The sequence below is a fragment of the Rana temporaria genome, chromosome 5 (genome assembly GCF_905171775.1).
Source record: "Rana temporaria chromosome 5, aRanTem1.1, whole genome shotgun sequence".
NCBI classification, from domain to species: Eukaryota; Metazoa; Chordata; class Amphibia; order Anura; family Ranidae; genus Rana; species Rana temporaria.
Genome location: NC_053493.1, coordinates 75,486,282 through 75,509,143, shown reverse-complemented (window position 1 = coordinate 75,509,143; position 22,862 = coordinate 75,486,282). Strand labels below are relative to the sequence as shown.

The 22,862-nt window shown below is 44.0% G+C and overlaps 1 protein-coding gene across 1 annotated transcript in view; it reads right to left on the bottom strand.

Annotated features, from left to right (window-relative positions):
* The window catches only part of PAXIP1 (PAX interacting protein 1), a 47,664-nt gene extending 25,065 nt beyond the window's left edge, over nt 1-22,599 (bottom strand). Inside the window, exons 1-7 of the mRNA XM_040352723.1 lie at nt 22,210-22,599; nt 16,096-16,230; nt 11,696-11,739; nt 8,299-8,362; nt 7,644-7,757; nt 4,995-5,639; nt 1,252-2,980 (exon numbers count right to left, since the gene is read on the bottom strand). Of these exons, the coding sequence (XP_040208657.1) occupies nt 1,252-2,980; nt 4,995-5,639; nt 7,644-7,757; nt 8,299-8,362; nt 11,696-11,739; nt 16,096-16,230; nt 22,210-22,290 (2,812 nt within the window). The 5' untranslated portion in view covers nt 22,291-22,599. The remainder of the gene's footprint in view (nt 1-1,251; nt 2,981-4,994; nt 5,640-7,643; nt 7,758-8,298; nt 8,363-11,695; nt 11,740-16,095; nt 16,231-22,209) is intronic.
* Nucleotides 22,600-22,862: the final 263 nt, after the last annotated feature.

The window sequence follows — 22,862 nt, the reverse complement described above, 5'->3', positions numbered from 1 at the left end:
AGTTTAATGATATAGATTGAGGGGTCTCAAGGATTCCCCACAAACCCTAAAACTACAGTGAAAAAATGTGGGCAGGGAGGACTATACCGGTACTTGGTGTATAGGTTCAGAAACCTGAATACTTCATATTGAGGAAGTTTAAGAAAATATTTATTTACATATAAACATTAGGACAGAAAATAAAAATTACATTACATTAAAACATACAAAAATACAAACTTGACCACAATCAGGTCACCGGATGTGCAATCCCCCATTTTATACAGACGGGGTAGGGTATCGGTGAACAAATTGGTATCATGAGACCAACAGTCTCTAATCTCGACTAGTTTCGCTTTCGCTTAGTCAGGAGACGGTCTAAAAACATAACATAAACAAACATCAGACATTAAAAACAGCACGTTATTATTTATGTCAGGGGCTTTTTGTGTGAAAAAACACCCCAAGAAAATAAAAAATAATACATAACAAGGGGAATTGTGTCACATCATGTCTCCTACCTGAAGGCACAGAGTTCCTTGGCCCCAGAGAGAAAGGGGGGGGGGGGGGTTCCCAGTTGGACGGTGAGTGGGTAGGTCACTCGTGGACCAAGACCAAGTCTAATAGAACAGACCTTTCTCTCTGGGGCCAAGGAACTCTGTGCCTTCAGGTAGGAGACATGATGTGACACAATTCCCCTTGTTATGTATTATTTTTTATTTTCTTGGGGTGTTTTTTCACACAAAAAGCCCCTGACATAAATAATAACATGCTGTTTTTAATGTCTGATGTTTGTTTATGTTATGTTTTTAGACCGTCTCCTGACGAAGCGAAAGCGAAACTAGTCGAGATTAGAGACTGTTGGTCTCATGATACCAATTTGTTCACCGATACCCTACCCCGTCTGTATAAAATGGGGGATTGCACATCCGGTGACCTGATTGTGGTCAAGTTTGTATTTTTGTATATGTTTTAATGTAATGTAATTTTTATTTTCTGTCCTAATGTTTATATGTAAATAAATATTTTCTTAAACTTACTCAATATGAAGTATTCAGGTTTCTGAACCTATACACCAAGTACCGGTATAGTCCTCCCTGCCCACATTTTTTCACTGGAGTTTCAGGGTTTGTGGGGAATCCTTGAGATCCCTCAATCTATATCATCAAGCACAAATCCTCTTTTGCAAAAAATTAACTAAAAAAGAAAGAAAAACATTTATTCAGTAAAATAAAGCTAAAATTTTGCTATGAATATACATGTTCAACTTACTTTCCAGAGATGGGTCGTGGCCGTGCAACTGCTGAGTCTGGGGCGGTTGTTGACTAGTAGCTTGAGGCTGCACCTGCTGGGCCATCTGGCCTAGTTGTTGCTGGTTTTGATTTTGCATTTGCCGTTGTTGTAACCGTTGCATTTGCTGCTGCTGGATCTGCTGCTGAATCTGCTGGAGATTGTGTTTCTGTTGCTGAACTGCTTGGTTCTGCAGTGGAGGCTGCTGCTGCTGAAGAGCTGTCTGTTGCATTGAAGGCTGCTGCAATGCCGCCTGCTGGGCTTGCTGCGGTTGGAGTGCCGTCTGCTGTATTTGTGATGCTTGCGACTGCTGCATTTGCTGCTGCTGTAAGCTTGCTTGCTGAATCTGTTGCTGCTGCAGGGTTTGTTGTTGAATTTGTTGCTGCAGTAGTGTCTGCTGCTGCTGTTGCATTTGCTGCTGTTTCATTTGCTGCTGCTGCTGAAGCTGTAGAGTTTGTTGCTGCAGCTGCTGCTGGGCAAGTGTCTGCTGTTGCAACATTTGTGAAGGGATCTGGTGTTGCTGATGGCCCTGTGTTTGAATTTGGTGTTGGAGCTGAATGTTATGTGACTGGAGCTGATGCTGCTGAAGAGTCTGTGGTTGCATCTGATGCTGCTGTTGAAGTGTTTGTGGTTGTGCATGATGTTGCTGTTGCGACAGTGTTTGGGCTTGTATTTGATGCTGTGACTGAGTCTGGATTTGCTGCTGCTGCATAGTCTGAACCTGCATCTGATGCTGCTGTGCCTGAAGTCCCTGTGGTTGTATCTGCTGTTGAAGTGTTTGAGACTGAATCTGTTGCTGTTGTAGAGCTTGGTTTTGAATTTGCTGCTGCTGTTGCAGTGTATGTGATGAAATTTGCTGCTGTAAAGCATGGGGCTGAATCTGCTGCTGCTGCTGTTGCTGCTGCTGCTGAAGAGCGTGCTGCTGCAATTGTTGCTTTTGCTGAAGAGTCAGGTGCTGTATCTGCATATTCTGCTGCTGAATGCTCTGTTGAAGATTCTGCTGCAAGACCTGACCCTGCTGTTGTTGCACACCTGGTGGGAGAGCCTGTTGAATGCTTGTTTGAAGCGTCTGTTGCTGAAGTGTTTGCTGCTGCATGTTCTGCTGAAGAGTCTGTTGCTGCTGTATAGCTGGCTGCAGTGACTGTTGCTGCTGTAGTGCCTGTTGCTGTGAAGGAGTCTGCTGACGCTGAAGGATCTGCTGTATATTCTGCTGTTGCAAGGTTTGCTGTAGAGACTGCTGCTGCTGCTGTTGCTGCTGCTGTTGTTGTTGTTGTTGCTGCTGAAGATGTTGCTGCTGCTGTAGTTGTTGAAGCTGCTGCTGCAGAACATGCTGCTGCTGAAAGTGCTGCATGGTTTGCTGCTGTGGGCGATGCTGCATGGTTTGCTGCTGTTGCTGAGAAAACTGCAGCTGAGTAAAGTGATGCTGTTGGTTCACTTGTGAAAACTGATGTTGTGGGAAAACTTGCTGAGTTACTTGTTGATGCTGCTGCTGCTGCTGCAGTTGCATAAGCTGTTGAGGCTGAAGTTGCACCAGAGGATGATGTTGTTGTTGCGATTGTGTTTGATGGGATTGTTGTTGTAACAAATGTTGTTGCGCTTCTGGCGTTAAGGATTTTACTTGACTGAACAACATTGCGTTTGGATGACCTTGTTGCGGATGGTTACCTTGTTGCTCTAAACTTTTGGTAGAGGCCGACAGGGTTTGTAAAATCTATATGAGAATATACAAGAAAAAAAAAAAAAAGGCCCGAGACCAAAGCTGTGAAAATGTCCACTTTCCTTACAACAGCAGACAGACATGCAACAAACATCTCCCCTAAATTTAAACGATATGTTCACCTTTGGGAAAAAGTTACACATTCCCACTGTTTTTAGGGTGGAAAATTTAACATGTTTCCACACCTGCTCCCCTCCCTGTGACAGCGGGGCCAGGGATCTTCTCCCCACATCCGCTGTCACCATTTAAAAAGGGTGCAGCCTTACGAGGCTTCACCCACACTGCTGCATCATTCAAAGAGTTCTGTGAATGAATAAACTACAAGTACCGACAGCCCTTGAGGTTAAGGGAATGTAGTTCTCAATGAACTACCAGCTGTTGAGCGCTGTGGTAGTTAGAAAGGGCATTAAACTGTAGCGCTGATCGTATGAAAGATTTGCAACATGCCTGTTTGAAAGAAGCAGATCTTTAGATCAACGTTTCTCTGGCGGGGAGGCTATACATGGATACAAATTTAGCTGGTCCTTGCTGAACCTCGGCTTATCTATGGACAGCTTAAGAGAGGCCCCCTTGTTACCCATTACCATCACAGGGGCAAGTTTTCAAATGCCGTGCTCAGAGCTGCTGCATCAAAGAGAAAAAAGCACATGAAGGGCTTTGAATCGGAGAAAAAGCTCACCCCTGTGGTGAACAGTAACAACCAGACTTCTCTTAGCAACATCTTTCCCAACATTTTGGGAGTTTTTGGGAGTTTTCCAGTCAGGCTTGATGAGGCTCTATACCAGCCCTCAAATTTTCCACTCACAATTTGCATTTTGGGTCAGGTACAGCCTCTCAGCCAGGGGAAGAGAGGAAGAGGCAAGCTGCAGAGAGCACGATTGGGCACAGGTGGGGGCTGCAATGATGGGCACAGGTCGGGGCTGCCCTGATAAAGTTAATATTTATTTTTGTAACTTAATTGTGCATAAAACATTTAAGTGTAATTTCAAGAGATCATTTAAGAGGGCGTGTTTTGGGGTGGGGGATCAGAGGGCAGGGCATAGTAGGGGTTGGGTGGGGCAACTGGTAGCGAGTAACCCTTAAAGTGGAGGTTCACCCGAAAAAATAAAAAAATTTAACATTAGATTGAGGCTAATTTTACGTGAAGCAGAATCGGGTGTTTTTTTTTTAAATCAATGCAGTACTTACAGTTTTAGAGATAGATGTTCTCCGCGTCTTCCGGGTATGGGCGTTCCTATTTGATTGATAGCTCTTCCGACCGTCGCATCCATCGCGTCACGAGTTCCCGCAAGTAGCCGAACGTCGGTGCGCAGGCGCCGTATAGAGCCGCACCGACGTTCGGGTTCTTTCGGCAACTGGCGACGCGCTGTATGCGACCGTCAGAAGGCTGTCAATCAAATAGGAACACCCAGTCCCGAAGATCATACCCGGAAGCCACGGAGGACATCTATCTCTAAAACGGTAAGTACTACATTGATTTTAGAAAAAACACCCGATTCTGCTTAGGAAAATTAGTCTCAATCTAATGTTAAAAAAAAATAATTCGGGTGAACTACCGCTTTAAGGCCTGGTTAGTAGCTTAGGACTTGAAATTTTGAGCCCTGCTCTATACCTATATCAAGGGTATTCAATTCTGGTCATATAGCTGCCAGCTTGTTTTAATCTACAAAATGTCCCTTATCTGCATAGGCAGTTTTTTGGTAAAGGTGAACTAACCTTTTAAATGCACAGCAATGAAAAGTCAAACTGGTTGCGCCTCTATGTTGCTCTATCTTGTATGCAAACCTGCATATAACTATGTGTTTTACATTTAAATGTACTTTTTACACCTCATATAGCACATTTCTGCTGAAAACAAGTTAAAAAAAATGCAGAACTACACAACTGGTTAAAAAAAAAAAAAAAACAGAACTTTAGACTATTACACTGTAGATAATTATTATGCTAATCACAAGTGTTCAGAATTAACATACAAAAACTTGTAATGAAAAAAAAAATGGATACTTACATGAGCTACATTTGAGGGTCGATTGATTTGCTGTATCTCTGCACTGTTTGTAATATTTCTAAGTGTTCTCACGGCTGGACTTCTGAAAGGCATCATGTCTGGTCTTTCAGAACCTGGAGTTCCAGTGAGGGACGAGAGCAAATTACTCCGAGCTTCAGGTGGCAAAATGTTCCCTGGTACAGGTGGCACATTCGCACACAAATTAATTAGTCCTGAATCTTTTCCCTGGGGGAGCCTTCGCTTTGCAGTGGATACCTGTGGAACTTCTGCTGGAGTCCAGTTCAGGTTTCTGTCCTGCTTTTCAGGAGAGGAATCATCGGAGTCATCAAACATCAGCTCCTCTTTAATTTTCACTGTGCCACTGCGTTTTGGTGAACGTTCTTGGTTTGGTGTTGGAGATTGCTCCCGTGATGACACTGGACTAGACTTTGAAGAATATCTATCCTCATCGGCACTGGCATTTCGGGAATCCTGATCTTCTACCTCTTCCTCCTCTTCATCTTCCTCCTCTTCCTCCTCATAGATTATAAGACGTGGGTGATAAGGTGCTTCATCTTTCCTGTTCTTCACAGATATTGAATCCAAAACCCAGTCCGGAGCAACTATTTTAATGTTCTCTCTCTGATAAGCATATTCATACTTGGTCTACAGATACAAATAAGAAAATAAGTCTAAGGCCTACATAATATACAACTCAAAAAAGAAGAGCGAAACAGGAACCAAAAAAATAAAAATAGGTTACATAAATGTACGTCAGTCCCGATAAGATACAGTATTTTATTTTATAGCATGCACTTGGAATCCCTTTAGTTCCTATAAAAGCTCCTATAGCTCCCCTACTAGCTAAATCCCATTAACGGTCTCTTAATCTTATGATTCTGAGAAAGCATAATGCAGGCCCAGTGCTCTTCATGGTTCAGCCATCACTATCTAAGCTCACTACAGCCTGTCCTTAAATAAGAGCCCATCTATAACGACTATAGAAAGCCTGCTGGATACTCTGAATTTGATAAATGGGAGGATAACCACTTAAGGACCGGAAAGGATTTTTCCCTCAACGGCCAGGTAATTTTTTGCAATAAGGAACTGCGTCGCTTTAACTGACGAATGCGGTCGCACGACGCTGTACCTAAACAAAATTTACATCTTTTTCCCCCCCACAAGAGCTTTCTTTTGGTGGTATTTGATCACATCTGCGTTTTTTGCAACACACAAAAAAAAAAAAAAAAAAAAAAAAAAAAAAAAGGAACAATTAACCACTTCCCGACCTCCTCATGTACATTTACGTCGGCAGAATGGCACGGACAGGCACAATCACGTACCTGTACGTCCTCTGCTAGACGTGGGTGGGGGGTCCGATCGGGACCCCCCCCCGGTACATGCGGAGGTCGGGTCCGCTTGGGGAGCGATCCGGGACGACGGCGCGGCTATTTGTTTTTAGCAGCTCAGTCGCGATCGCTCCCCGGAGCTGAAGAACGGGGGAGAGCCGTGTGTAAACACGGCTTCCCCGTGCTTCACTGTGGCGGCGCATCGATCGAGTGATCCCTTTTATAGGGAAGACTCGATCGATGGTGTCAGTGCTACAGCCACACCCCCCTACACTAGTAAACACACACTAGGTGATCCCTAAATGTTACAGCGCCCCCTGTGTTTAACTCCCAAACTGCAACTGTCATTTTCACAATAAAGAATGCACTTTAAATGCATTTTTTGCTGTGAAAATGACAATGGTCCCAAAAATGTGTCAAAATTGTCCGAAGTGTCCGCCATAATGTCGCAGTCACGAAAAAAAAAAATCGCTGATCGCCGCCATTACTAGTAAAAAAAATAAAAATAAAAAATGCAAAAAAACTATCCCCTATTTTGTAAACGCTATAAATTTTGTGCAAACCAACCGATAAAACGATTATTGCGATTTTTTTTTTACCAAAAATAGGTAGAAGAATACGTATCGGCCTAAACTGAGAAAAAAAAAAACAATTTATATATGTTTTTGGGGGATATTTATTATAGCAAAAAGTAAAAAATATTGCATTTTTTTTAAATTGTCGCTCTATTTTTGTTTATAGCGCAAAAAATAAAAACCGCAGAGGTGATCAAATACCACCAAAATAAAGCTCTATTTGTGGGGAAAAAAGGACGCCAATTTTGTTTGGGAGCCACGTCGCACGACCACGCAATTGTCTGTTAAAGCGACGCACTCCCGAACTGTAAAAATCCCTTGGGTCTTTAGCCAGCATATTGGTCCGGGGCTTAAGTGGTTAAAAAAACAAAAAAAATGTTTTACTTCTACAATTAATATCTCCCCAAAAAATATAAATCTTCATGAGTTTAGGCCGATATATACTTTTTATTTTATTAATAAAATATATTAATATATAAATAAAAAAATCGACTGACATATCGCATTTATAGATCGGTTTCTTATTTAACTTTTGCAACATTAATTTACCATTTATTATTGGTCGATATGTTTTAAAACGCTAGCAATTTTAAATTTTTTTCAAAACTCCCACGGCACACCTGTAAATATCAGACCGTTTGAGAATCACAGATGTACAACATGTTAAACTACCAATTACTTCAAGTTAAAAATATTACACAAACCCTCAAATTTTACACATTGGAGATAGTTTGCATGGCACTTACCCCTTTTGGTTCAGGAACAATTAAATGAGTGCACTTTTTATTGAGGCTTAGCTGACAGTCACCACCATAAAAAGTAATAAGAGCCCAAAGAGCATTTCTGTCGTCAGGTGAGATCTAAAAACAAATGAAAAAGTAGAATGATGGAGACTAGACATAGGGTGAAAGTAATACTAATGAAACATTGTGGAAGAGGTAGCGGAGATAAAAACTAAAATCATGCATAAGCATTTCAGACATGTTGTACAAATGTTCAAGCACCTTGTGAGATGCAATTTTTTTTTCCAATGTTAAAATGTGAATATTTCTTTTGACACTTTGCAACAGCACCTCTAACTTCTTAGGAACATTCATTTGGAGTGCGTTTCAATGGAAGTGAATGGAGGCGGCTGCATATATCTGCAGGCAGATTTTTGCCTTGCTGCAAATCAAGTCAATGCCAATGATGCCGAGTGTACACCTCCTCCTGGTTCCATTTTTAATAACCAAGTGGCTTTCATTGGCAATTCAGAAGCAGTAAAAAAGACACCCAACGGCCTACTTTCAATGCTTGTGTGAACAACAGGTGTTAAAAGTGTGGATGAAATCCCAGATTGAACATTTATTTGTACACCTTCTGGTAAATGCATCATCTAAAGTTATTTGCTTTGAAACATACCTGGGAAAGGCAAGCAGTCACACCAAAAAATATTTGATCAGACTCTGGAGAAAATCCATTTTCTCTGAGAATTTCTGGTTAAGGAAAGCTTTAAAATGGGGTAAAAATACTTTATTTTTTCAACAAGAGACATGCAAAAAAACTTTACCTTATGCATAAGTAAGCCGTATACAGAATACTGTCTTGATATACCAAAATGTATGGCACTACCACATTTGGGAAAAGCAAAACACACTTCTAGGCTGTTTTTTTACCTTCACCTGGAAAGAGAAAAGTTATCAGGCTGCCACCAGAATCTAAAAAAACTGAAGCTTGCACTAGCATTACATTTCGGATAGCCAAACGCTGATGGATTGCTTATATGTAGAGCATTACAGTGTACAAAAAAGGAGTGGCTTGCATTAAAATGCACAGCAAACGTGTATGGGGTGAGGAGAATGGGAAGTAAACAATATTTTTTAGCATGGCATTGCACAAGGTATGTTCTTTGGAGTACAAAAGGAGTTCAGCCGGTAAAAGTATACTTAAAAAAAAAAGAAAATTAGTTTCCATCAATTCACACTGGCTTAGCGTTAGTCTAATGCCAAACTATCTTCACTGATGCACTGGGACCAGTGTTAATTTTGGCAGCTGAAGTCTAAAGCCTTGTGTACACGGTGCGATTGTTGGCAGGGGATTGTCTGTGGACAGACTGTTGTCCTAAAATCTGACCGTTAGTACGCTCCTTTTGACAATTGTTGTCCAACTTTCGGCCAACAAATGTTGGATGACAGGCTAGTAAGTTTTCGGCGGACAACGGTTTGACGTCCGATTTTCGTATGGTCAGTATACAAATTGTCGAAAGTACAAACACACATGCTCAGAATCAATGCTCAAACACAAAATTAGCAGAAGGGGTCCAAAGGGTGGCGTTCAAGAGCTGAAATTCCTTGTAGTACGTCACTACGTACGTGTTTGTGGCACGACAATTGTGTACCGTTAGTATGCAAGACAAGATCCTGACACACGCCCTTTTGACAAAAATTTAGACGCTCTGTTGGCCAAAAATCGTACCGTAGGCTTTAGTCTGTTGACTAAAATACCATTTTAGTCATCTGTAATTGTTTTAATTTTCATTGTATTTAGTCGAATAAAACCTCCTGTACATTTTACTTAGCTAAAATCAAATGGGTTTAGTTAAATTGTGATGCATTATTTAAGCATTTCTCTACAAATTTCAAGCTCATACTTCTGGAGTGAAAAATCGAATAGGTTATTATTTATGGTACAGTATTAAGGTTTGAACATGCACTACAGATTTAGTCATTATATAAAGGTCTTTAAGGTAAACCAAGTTTCGTTACAAGAACATTACTTTGACAGAAGTTTAACCTAAAAATAAAAACCTCTTTGCGCAATAATGCCAACATGCAGTGCACATTTACATGAACTTGTCTGCTTTAAAGCGAAGCTCCACCCTAAAGTGGAACTTCCACTCATCGAATCCCCCCCCCCCCCCCCCCGGTGCCACAATTGGCACCTTTTTCACTTCCGGGAGTCTGTCCGCAGGGTGACTGTGGGGCTCCCTCCTCCTCCCCCCTGACTGCCGGGCTAATAGGAGGAGCGGGGCCTTGCCCATGCGCAGTAGGGTTCCCTGCGTGAAGCCGAAAGGCTACACTGCCGGGTTCCCTTACCCACAATGGCGAAGGCAGCACCCGACAGCTGATGGGAAACATCAGCTGCGGTGCCAACATCGAGGGGACCATGGACAGGCAAGTCTCCATTTATTAAAAGCCAGTAGCTGCAGTATGTGTAGCTGCAGGCTTTTAATTTTTTTTTTTTTTTGCCCGGAAATATGTTTTTGGGGGAGGGTTATATAATCTTTAGGCCAAAATCTATATTTAAGCATTGGTGCAAAAACATCTCTGGCAGCAAAAGGAGTAGTCCTGCACAGGTCAGGCAGTGTGCTACTCCCCCTCTATGTCAAGGGGGCCTCTACATATCAGTATGAAGTGCGAGTGTCCACAGACAGCAGAGAGAACAGTCCTTGTAAGATAAGAAGATCAGAGCACTCTGTCTTTCTTGGCACACAGCACTCACCTCACTAGACTAGTAGAGATCCAATCAGCCCTGCAGGCGTGTATCTACAGAGGCAGTGTGTGAAGGGGTTAACTACACATCCAAGCCCCCGCCATCCTAATAGAACATCCCCCTTCAGGCTGCACATAACAGCCATTGATGGCCTAACCATGCGGACAGCCTCCTATCTAAAATGCTGGGCTCCAGCCAGAGGAAACAGGTGGAGCTCCGTGGAAACCGGAAGTGCCAATAGTACATCCGGTACCTGCCTCACATTTTCGCTCGTTAATGAAAACGGAATTGATTTTCGTCAGTGGACGAAAATTGTGTACTTTTCGTTTCACTGCAAAAATGCCGCTGAAGAAAATTCTAACAAACGTTTAAGTTGACAAAACTAATGATTGTTCAGAATTAATACAGACACCATGACCAAGGCCCAATTAGCCACTGTATGCTATAACAGTTTCTCAACACCAGTCCTGCAAGGTCTTTTGGCAAAGATTATGTGACCCATCCTTGGATCTGGTCACAAATTTAACTTATTAAGCACGTTTTTCATTTGTTTCATTAAAGTGTTACTAAACCCACAACAGTAAAATCAGTCTGAATGTGCAGAAAAGCATGCTTGTTATACTCACTGTGGAACCTAGGGGGTTAATCCTTACACGCTTTGCACATGCTCAGTTGTGTGTGTTGCTGGAGTTGTTTTTTTTCTCTTTTCTTGGGAGAGTGCATGTGATCAGCACAGGGCTAATCAGCACTGTTCAGACAGAGGGCCAGGGGTCCTGCAGCCTCATAGGACAGTCAGAGAATAAAAACTCCTCCTACAAGCTTTAATAGGCATTCATAGACGTCACAAGACTGCTATATACTGCTGATGAGAAAAGGTATTTAGCAGTTTATATTTAATAAAATAAACCACATGTCCATGTTCAGTGTACTGTGGGAGACCAGATATAGTGAGTGCAGGGTCCTGGGTTAAGCAACACTAACTGCAAGCCTAATAAAAAGTTCTGAATATGTTTGTTATTTTGAAACATATGTACCAAAAAAAAAAAATGCTTCAGCAACTAGATATATTGCAGTTTAATTTTCTCAGTTTAGAAGAGCAAAAGGCAAAGATCTGACTGGATGACACACAAAACAGTTTCTTTAAAACCATATTCAAAAGCAGTATGTACAGTCAAACAATCTTAAGTATATTATACCTTTTACGCACCCTGTGATACAGCCTCCATGTCAAAACATTTGTGAGCACCGAAAGGAGAAACAAAATTAAAAGAAAGTAGAGCAAAACAAAAACTATATAAAATTGGAGAAACAGCAATTTCAAGGATACGGAAGACGGACTCCACATCGAACAGATAATATGACCCAGGAGGGCTGTGAGAAGGGGAAAAAAAATGTTTAATTAGATTTCCAGCAGATCTCAGAATACAAAGTTCATTAAAGTAGCTGAAATCTATACTGCAGCATTGAAGGTTTTAAACGAAACTAGAAGAGCAAGTAAAATGTACAGTATACCCCCATAATCTAAGAAAACACATCATAAAAAGAAACATGAATGATGCCAATATGAGAATTAACCACTTAAGGACCGGACCAATATGCTGCTAAATGACCCAAGGGGTTAATGTGCCTATGTGTAGTGTGTGTCAGCGTAGTGTTGGTGCGACTTACTGTGTGATGTGATCTCTCCTCAGCGGCGGTTGAAAATACCGCAGAGAGGAGAGATCACATCACTTCCTGATCCTGTGTTTACACAGGAGGAGGAAGTGACACACAGGGGGGGCGCGCGGATTGGCTGAGAGCGATCCGGAGGGGGCGGACAAAAACAAACAACCACCCCCTCATCCCGGATCGCTCGGACAGCCACGGGGACCTCCGCAGGTACCGGGGGGGGGTCCCGATCGGACCACCGACCCACGTCTAGGCAGGGACGTACAGGTACGCCAATGTGCCATTTTGCAGACGTATATGTACATGCGGCGGTCCGGAAGTGGTTAAAGGAGTTGTAAACCTTTGTGTTTTTTCACCTTAATGCATCCTATGCATTATGGTGAAAAAACACCTTGCAGTGCCGCTTCCCCCCCCCCTCCTGTTATACTTACCTGAACCCCGAATTTCTGTGGGCGCGTCTCACCATCCTTCTCTCCACGGAGTCCCGGCTTTGATTGGATAGATTGATAGCAGCGCAGCCATTGTCTCCTGCTGCTGTCAATCAAATACAATGACGCGGGCGCTGGGGCAGAGTCAAACACTCTGCGTCTATGGACGCCAAGTGTGACTCAGGTGCGCGCCGGCAAGGAAACCCCTTTTGGGAGAGAGGGGGTTATCTAATGCGGGGAGGAGCCGTGAGAGCCACAATGGGACCCCAGAACAGGAGGATTGGGGCCACTCTGTGCAAAACTAACTGCACAGTGGAGGCAAATATAACATGTTTGTTATCTTAAAAAAAACAAACACACAAACCTTTAGTGTCACTTTAAGGCTGGCTTCACACCTACCCGTTGTTTCAGTAATGGATGTTGTTACTGGAACACTCAACTCTCATGGTGCCATTAATTTAGAATTGCGTCCTAACACACAAGCACATTAGGTGCCATCGGACCAGAGCAGCAGCCCATCACAAGACATAACTTGCATTCTGGAGCAACCAAATGCTTTCAAGTGGAAAAGCAGGTCCTTCTTTATGTTTAAAATTAGATCACTAAAATTCACACTTCGCACAAATAAAGAATTAAATGGTCCCTGAATACCCCTGTGGGTGATTGACATAAACTCACTTCATAGACTACATATAGTCTACCTTTCCCAACAAACAGAATGGAGTTAAGCACTGGGAAAACCGACTTTAGCACAACTGCTTAGCAGCCTTTATTTGCTGCCTCAAACTGAATTTTAATACATTCAAGGCAAAAATGTTATTACATTGATTTATCACACAGGACCAACAGTAAGTTTTGAGACCCAGAGCAGTACACACACTTTTCTCCTCACTGTATGCAGAAAATTGTATTTGATCCCCTGCTGATGTTGTACATTTGCCCACTGACAAACAAATGATCAGTCTATAAGTTTAATGGTAGGTTTATTTTAACAAACAAAAATATCCAGAAAAATGCATAAAAAAAAAAAAAGCTATAAAATCAATTTGCATTTCAAATGAGTGAAATAAGTATTTGACCCCTTCGCAAAACATGAGTTAGTACTTATTGGCAAAACCCTTGTTGGCAATCACAGAGGTCAGACGTTTCTTGTAGTTGCCACCAGGTTTGCACACATCTTAGGAGGGATTTTTGTCTCACTCTTTGCAGGGCCTTTCCAAGTCATTAAGGTTTCAAGGCTGACAATTGGTAGCTCGGACCTTTAGCTCCCTCCAAATATTTTCTATGGGATTAAGGTCTGGAGACTGGCTAGGCCACTCCAGGACCTTAATGCGCCTCTTCTTGAGCCACTCCTTTGTTACCTTGGCCGTGTGTTTTGGGTCATTGTCATGCTGAAATACCCATCCATGACCCATTTTCAATGCCCTGGCTGAGGGAAGGAGGTTCTCACCCAAGATTTGATGGTACATGGCCCCGCCTATCGTCCCTTTGAGGCAGTGAAGTTGTCCTGTCCCCATAGCAGAAAAACACCTCCAAAGCATAATGTTTCCACCTCCATGTTTGATGGTAGGGATGGTGTTCTTGTGGTCATAGGCAGCATTCCTTCTCCAAAAACAGAGAGTTGGGTTCCACTCAGTTCTCCGAATCATTCAGATGTTCATTAGCAAACTTCAGACGGGTCTGTACATGTGATTTCCTGAGCAGGATTTCAGTACTTCATGGTGTAGTGCGTTACCAATTGTTTTTTTGGTGATTATGGTTCCAGCTGCCTTGAGATCATTATCAAGATTCTCCAGTGTAGTCCTGGGCCGATTCCTCGTCATTCTCATGATCAGTAAAACCCTGAGGTGAGATCTTGCAGACTGAGGGAGATTGACAGTCATTTTGTGTTTCTTCCATTTGTGAAAACTCCCACCAATTGTTGTCCCAAGCTGCTTGGCGATGGTCTTGTAGCCTATTCCAGCCTTGTCTAGATCTACAATCTTGTCCCTGACATCCTTGGACAGCTCTTTGGTCTTGGCCATGGTGGAGAGATTGGAATCTGATTGGTTGCTTCTGTGGACAGGAGTCTTTTATACAGATAACAAGCCAAGATTAGGCACACTACCATTAAAAGTTCTCCTAATCTCAGCTTGTTACCTGTATAGAAGAGACCTGGGAATCAGAAATCTTGCTGATTGAAAGGGGATCAAATATTTATTTCACTCATTAAAATGCAAATCAATTTAGAACTCTTTTGAAATGCGTTTTCCTGGATATTTTTGTTATTCTGACTCTTAGAGCCGGTTCACACTGGGGCGGCACGACTTCGGGGGCGACTCGTCAAGGCGTCCTGAAAACAACTTTAGAGGCGACTTGCAAAATTACTTCTGTATAGAAGTCAATGCAAGTCGCTCCCTGAAGTCGTACAAGAACCTTTTTCTAAGTCAGAGCGACTTGCGTCGCTCCTATTAGAACGGTTCTATTGAATACAATGGGACGCGACTTGTCAGGCGGCTGAGTCGCCTGACGAGTTGCCCCAGTGTGAACCGGCTCTCACTGTTAAAATAAACCTACCATTGAAATTATAGACTGATCATTTCTTTGTCAGTGGACAAACATAAAAAATCAGCAGGGGATCAAATACTTTTTTCCCCCTTCACTGTACACCCAATTGTTCCAACTTTTATAATTTTAAAAAAAGAAGAGGTACAGCCAAAGCTTTTTTTGGTCACACTTCGAGGATCACACAAGTGCACTTACTTGACACATGCTTTGTTGTGATCCAGAATCGGCCAACACAAGGCTAAAGCCCGTTGTCAGCGGACATCTCAGAGCTGCTCCAGGCTCTGGAAGGATTCTTGACCATAATGTTGGGATCCACCCAAACACCTGATTGGCAACTGGCTCAGTCCCTCAGTGCACTGCTGAGAGCCAGTGCCAGCTGCTCCCACCACCTCTCCTGCTTGGCACTGGAAGGGCAGGGCCAAGAGCAGACTGAGAACTGAACGATCAATGGTAATACGATTGCTCAGTTCTCGGTCTTACAGTTGGCAGGGGATAGCTGTAGCATCATATATTTTTTCGCTATAACTTTTGCGCAAACCAAACGCTTATTGCGATATTCTTTTACAAAAAATATGTAGAAGAATACGTATCGGCCTAAATTGAGGGAGGGAAAAAAATCATTTATATATTTTTGGGGGATATTATAGCAAAAAATATTTTTTTTTCAAAATTGTCGCTCTATTTTTTTTTATAGCGCAAAAAATAAAAACTGCAGAGGTAATCAAATACCACCAAAAGAAAGCTCTATTTGTGGGAAAAAAATGTGTTTGGGAGCCAGGTCGCACAACCGCGCAATTGTCAGTTAAAACAACGCAGTGTTGAATCGCAAAAAGTGGCCTGGTCTATGGCCAGCAAAATGGTCTGGGGCTGAAGTGGTTAAGCTTTAAAAATGAAGTTAGACGCTTACTGGTTGCTATGCACAGCGCCTTCAAATTCTGGCTGCTACCATTTTGATAAAGTCTCCTCTGAATGGTTTAAAAGCAGCTAAATGATGGTTTAGCATCCAAGTGACAAATGATCAGATCCAACGTTTATTTTTACAAAAGATCTAATGAACTCCAAAGTTACTTCACATAAAACGTACCTTTACAATGGGGAGATCAAATACTTCTCTGGCTTCTCCAACCTCAGGATTGTCGCCATCTTCTGCAATTATGTGTGTAGCTAGAGCATTATATGACACTTCCTTTGCTCTTCCTGCTTTTAGCATCTGTACAATCTGCAAAATAAACCATTAAAAGACACAGTTACTAAAAGCATCACTTGGACTGTTCAGTTAATGTTATGACAAATACAAATGTGGTTTCGAGGCCAAATACAAATGTGGTTTCCAGGCCAAAGATGGCAATGTTTATTTTACTTGGGGTTTATCAATGCGTAAAAGGAAATGCATGGATATATTTGTGATTATAATTAGCAAGATATGAATATCAGTGTGCGAATGTTACAAAAGTGTCACATTTTGCAGTGGATCACTTTTCAGAGGGCAGTTGACAGGGATTGAGGAGATGTTTTGTAGTCTGTTAACATCCTCACATTTTACCCAACACTTGCATTGCAGTGCGCTTTACAACAATCTCTCCGGGATTATGCGCTGATGGGCAGTGTTCCCTGCCCCTAACTTTTTATAATGATTGTAACTTTATATTGATACAGCCTAGTCCTATTTGTTTTCAGACATGAATGCATTTGGCATTTCCCCATTTTCCAACAGCTGTGTCACATATATCTCCGTTCAATTTAATGGATCAGAGCAATAGCGATGCAAGGCCTATTTACACTTTCGTGGTGCGGTAGCGCACCAAAACATGTTCATTTTAAATGGCACCCCAACGCACCAAGGCAACTTGCGCTACTGCATTGCAGTGCTTTGTGTTATGACCCGTACACACGATCGGAAATTTCACCAGCAAAAGTGCAATGTGAGCTTTTGAATGGAAATTCCAACTGTGTGTATGCTCCATCTGACTTTTGCTGTAGAATTTCTGCCAGCAAAAGATTGAGAGCTGGATCTCAAATTTTCAGACGGAAAAAATGCTTATTGGAAAATCCGATCGTCTATCATTTACGAAGAGCAAAATTCTGGCACATGCTCGGAAGCATTGAACTTAATTTTCTCGGCTCGTTGTGTTGTACGTCACCGCATTCTTGACGGATGACAGTTCAGAGACCGTGTGTATGCAAGCCAAGCTTGAGCGAAATTCCGTCGGAAAAACCATCCTGGGTTATTCCGAAGGAAAATCCGACCGTGTGTACAAGGGGGGGGGGGGAATAAAAAATGTAAGTCTTTACAAACTCTTGTGCTTATGCTTTAAGGGAATATGTTTAAGCAACTGAACAGTAAGGGTAACAGATGTGTCTTAACATACAAATAAGAATTAGAAAAAAGTCTTTATGGGGGGTGTTAGTTTTAGCGGCACTTTACAGCTGTATAGCGGTGCTTTTTACCCCCCGAGGAAAGGTTAAAAGCGCCCGTGTTCCTGCTCTTCTGCAGTGCTGCCAAGCAATTTCAATGGGCAGGACGTTCTGGGAGTGCCCTAAAGCTGCTTGCAGGACTTTTTTTTCCGTCCTGTAAGTGCACCGCCCCAGTGTGGTGCCAAAGCACTCGGGCTTTCACACTGGGGAGGCATGAGAGGCGCTTTTCATGCGCCATTTTTTAAATGCCTGAAAACTGCCCCAGTGTGAAAGGGGTCTAAAAGAAGTTCTTCAGCTTAAAGGGGTTGTAAAGGTAAATGTTTTTTCACCTTAATGCATCCTGTGCATTCATGTGCATTAAGGTGAAAAAACATCTGATGGTACCGCCCCCCCCCCCGAACCCCCGTTTTACTTACCTGACCCCTCGAAAGTCCTGCGCACGTCCACGTGATCCTCTTCGGTTCCCAGCCTGGCCGTTGATTGGCTAGGCTGGACGGTTTGATAACAGCGCAGCCATTGGCTGGCGCTGCTGTCAATCACAGCGGATGAAACGGCGCGCCGGGCCCGAGTGATACAGTCGGCGACTATGGCTGCCGCTGTATCACGGGAGCGCGCTCGCAAAAGCTTTCCACAATGCTAGCTCGCTCGCATGAAGGTGGAAAGCTTTTGCGAGGAGGAGCCGAGACAGCCGCCGAGGGACCCCAGAAGACCGAATTCAGGGACACTCTGTGCAAAACGAGCTGCACAGTGGGGTTGCCATTAACAATAAATTTGCACCTTTGTGTGTCTGGAAAGGGTAGTGCATTCATGTGCGGTGCAAGAAACTGACGCACAGAACGCAGCTTTCCTGTGCAGCGTCCCCCTAAGCTGGCCAAGCGGAGGTCAGATATGTACGATTCTGGATGATGTCACTGCAATAGAACACTCCCTGACCTGTAAAATGTGTGCTATACATTAGATGGTAAGCTCCTCTGCCATCACTCTATGATAATCATATGTGGACAGGAGGCCTGACTGTACATAGATGTCAGGTGATCAGAGATTCCCCCTGGGTGTGGGGAGAGATCAGAGATTCCTTTGGTTGTGTGTGTGTGTGCGTATAATATATATATATATATATATATATATATATATATATATATATATATATATATATATATATATATATATATATATATATATATATATATATATATTAATAAAAATGCCATAAAACTATCGCCTATTCTGTAGACGCTATAACTTTTGCGCAAACCAATCAATAAACATTTATTGCGATTTTTTTTTTTTTAACAAAAAATATGTATCGGCCTAAACTGAGGAAAAAAATTGATAATATATATATATATATATATATATATGCCAATTTTGTTTGGGAGCCACGTCGCATGACCGCGCAATTGTCAGTTAAAGCAACGCAGTGCCGAATCGCAAAAAATGGCCTGGTCATTGACCAGCAAAATGGTCCGGGGCTGAAGTGGTTAAACCCTGCATTATCCTACAGTGATCTTAGAATCACACTATTTGCTCCTGGCATAGAGGCTTTTACTGCTTCATAACACTAGGTTATTGAACCCAAAAGCAAACATCCCCACTGGGAGAAGAGAGTCACTTGCGATAATGCCAGGTAAAACCCTGCATGCTGGTTGCTGATCGATTGTTTAACTTGAAAAATGTGTGCTCGACCGATTCCTGCCGAGCCGGCCGAGATTGACCAGTGAATGGCCAGTCTAAGTCTGCAAGGATGTGCAAATCATATTGCCCAACACATGTTCAATAAGTGCCAATAAGCTTACCATTTCAAAGGTAAGCTTATTGGCACTCAAGCCAATTGTCCATTTTCAAAATATTTGAGTCCTTTGCCCTTTGGTTTGGTGGTTCAGCATGAGGTTGGTCTCCTTGCCCCATCCTTTCATCCCTTGACTGTTTTATATCCTCCCTCCAATGCATCTCCCCAAACAGAGTGGGAAACTTTTAAAGGGGTTGTAAACCCTTGCCGCTTTTCACCTCAGCGTTCTTGCGCCAGGGACAAGCACACCAGCTCCAGCCCGTGTCCTGATTTGATAGATTGACAGCAGCGGGAGCCAATGGCTGCGCTGCTGTCAATCAAATCCAATGACGCGGGAGCCAAGCAGAGTGCCGCTGACTGTGTCAATGGACGTAGCAGCAGGACACGGAAGCACACCCGCACGTGTGCCCTGAGGGAGAATGCTTCCCCAATGGGGCACTTAAAAAGAGGGAGGGGCCAGGAGCGCCACTGAGGGACCCCAGAAGGAGGAGGATCAGGGCCACTCTGCAAAACAAGCTGCATAGAGGAGGCAAGTATGACATGATTGTATAACTACTTCAGCCCCAGGAGATTTGGCTGCTTAAAGGGGTTGTAAAGGTTTGTCTTTTTTCACCTTAATTAAAGTAGCGCAATTTCAAAGTAGCATTAATGTGAACCAGGGCTTAGGCTGGGTTCACACTACTACACTACTTTCATCCTACTTTGCTCTGTGTTCAATGTTTCCCTATGAGAGCGTCTTGTAGCGTCCTACACAAGTCGGTCCGACTTTGAAAATGCTCCCTGTACTACTTTTGGTCCTACATTGATCCTACTTCAGGCCCATTGAATATCATTGAAGTCGGACCAAAGTAGTATCCTGTTCATGAAAGTAGGATGGATGTAGGACCGATGTAGGATAAATGTAGGACCAATGTAGCAGAGCAAAGTAGGATGAAAGTAGTGTAGTAGTGTGAACCCAGCCTATAAGTCAGGATCTCGCCAGAGTTTGGACCGAATGAACACAGGTCACAGGAGGGCAGAGTGAAGTGCACTCCGGTAACCAACAGAAAAGTTTGGCCAAAAGACTTTTTGCCCTTGTTCACATTGGAGCGACTTGTCATGCGATTTGACCAGTTGCATCCTATTGCCAACAATCAAACTGTTCAAATTGGTGCAATGCCAACATTGCAGTGCCGCATCTTTGAAAAAGTAGTTCCTGCACTACTATTGGCAATTTTGGGTGCAACTTGCATAGACATCTGTGCATGAAGCCGCACAGGAGGTACTCCAAGTCACTAGGGTTATCCCGATACCACTTTTTTTTTTAATGTCATGTGACAGTGGCACCAATATGTAGCACTGATGAGGCGTGGACTGTCAAGGATTTGTTTTGCTTTATTGAAAGCCACACAGGGAGATTGGTGATTAGAACTTCCCCCACTGCCACACTAATCATCCCTGAGTGCCCAGGCATCAGACAAGCACTCCTGCAAATGCTTGGTATCATCCGTGAGACTTGAAGGGTTGTCCTGATACTAGTTTCGGGACAACCCTATAAGTCACACTGACATTGTTTTCAAATGAAGTTTCACGATTTCAAAGCCGCAGTCAATGTATGCGAGGGCTAAGCCTTACTTCTTTAAACACACATGAAAGCAATCCAATGGTGTAAATTCGGCTCATTGCAATATGTTCATTTTTCTTGCATTTAAAAATGACACCTGAATGCATCTGATGTAAACAAGCCTCAGGGCCGGTTCACAGCGCACTTGTGTGCTCCCATGCCGTCTCATGCGTTTGAGTTTTGACAACCCATTTATTACAATTGGCTGCCAAATGTACCGAAACATGGAAAAGTTGCGCTCTTTTTCAGGTTTTGTTGCACCAAAACCACATTGTACTGCAGTTTAGGGGCTGCATTTGCAACATGCATTTTGTGGTTGCCATTAACAATAAATTTGCACCTCTGTGTGTCTGGAAAGGGCAGTGCATTCATGTGCGGTGCAAGAACGCAGCTTTCCTGTGCAGCGTCCCCCTAAAGCTGGCCAAGCGGAGGTCAGATATGTACGATTCTGGATGATGTCACTGCGATAGAACACTCCCTGACCTGAAAAATGTGTGTTATACATTAGATGGTAAGCTCCTCTGCCATCACTCTATGATGATCATATGTGGACAGAAAGCCTGACTGTACATAGATGTCAGGTGATCAGAGATTCCCCCTGGGTGTGTGGGGAGAGATCAGAGATTCCTTTGGTTGTGTGTGTGTGTGTGGGGGGGGTGTGATCAGAGATTCCTTTGGCTGTGTGTGGGGGGGGGGGGGGACGATCAGAGATTCCCCCTGGGTGAAGGAGAGATCAGTGTGTGTGGGGGGGGGGGATACGAGATTCCCCCTGGGTGGAGGGGGACAATGATCAAAGATTTCCCCCTGGGTGGGGGGTGACGATCAGAGATTCCCCCTGGGTGGGGGGTGACGATCACAGAATCCCCCTGGGTGAAGGAGAGATCAGTGTGTGTGTGTGTGTGGGGGGGGGGGGGGGGTGTGACGATTAGAGGTTCACCCTGGGTGGGGTGATGATCACAGAATCCCCTGGGTGAAGGAGAGATCAGTGTGTGTGTGGGGGGGGGGTGACGATTAGAGATTCCCCCTGGGTGGGGGGTGACGATCAGAGATTCCACATGGGTGTGTGGGGGAGGGGTAGGTGGTAGTCTGGACACCCGGTGGTGGTGTTGATGATCTCCCTCCCCATGTTAGGATCACTATTTGGCAGGAAGTGGTGTGTCCTCCATCCGGCTCGGGCTGACCCTGTGCTCACTATTTGGCAGGGGGAGCCCCTCATATAGTCGGGGCGCTGAGCCCGGGCACTCCTCTGGCGGCCCCCCCGCGGACATCCGAGGAACTACAAATCCCAGCACGGCCCACACACCACAGGCTTCCCCACAGCGGCAGGGCCGCACATTGCTGGAGCTCCAGGCCCACAGAGCAGCCCCCCGGTGTCCCCTCCTCCGCCTCACCTGAGGGTCCAGGTCCCCCACCAGGTAGAACTTCACATCTTTGAACATGTCCTCCGGAACTTTCATCTCGTTGTCCGCCATGGCGGCGGCCGGTGAGGTGACGGGCCGCTCCGAGGTCTCTGCACTGCCCGGCTCCGCTCACTGACACATCCCTCCTGAGAGGAGACTTTCCGGCGGGAATCAATGAGGGGTCAGGCCCGGCTCCACACGGTCACCAAGATGCGGAGAGCGCGCCGCGGCTCCTACCATCCTAGGGCGGGGGGAGGCGGATGTCTGGCGGGGGGCAGGAGTCCGTATTGCGGGGAGTGTATGGCGCATTGACGACCTGAGCTATTGAAGAAGAGTTTATTGGGCGCAGAGTAGTCAGCTTATCTCAGGAAAATGTCATGAAAAATGCTACTTCGGTATCACGTTGGATAGGGCACCCCTGGTGTATACATGGTATGTTCCGGGGAGTGGGCGGGGCCCGGAGAGGCTGTCCTATAAACAAACAGAACAGAGCGGGGAAAAGGCGCCTGGAAGGCAAATGAAGGGGAGGAGCTGTGTGTAGAGGGGTGTGTCAGCCAATGTCAGAGCGCGGAAAAAGTGCAGGGATGGGATGGGCGAGGAAAGTGTGTGGGGAGGAGCTCAATGTACAGGGATGAGCTGGGTGT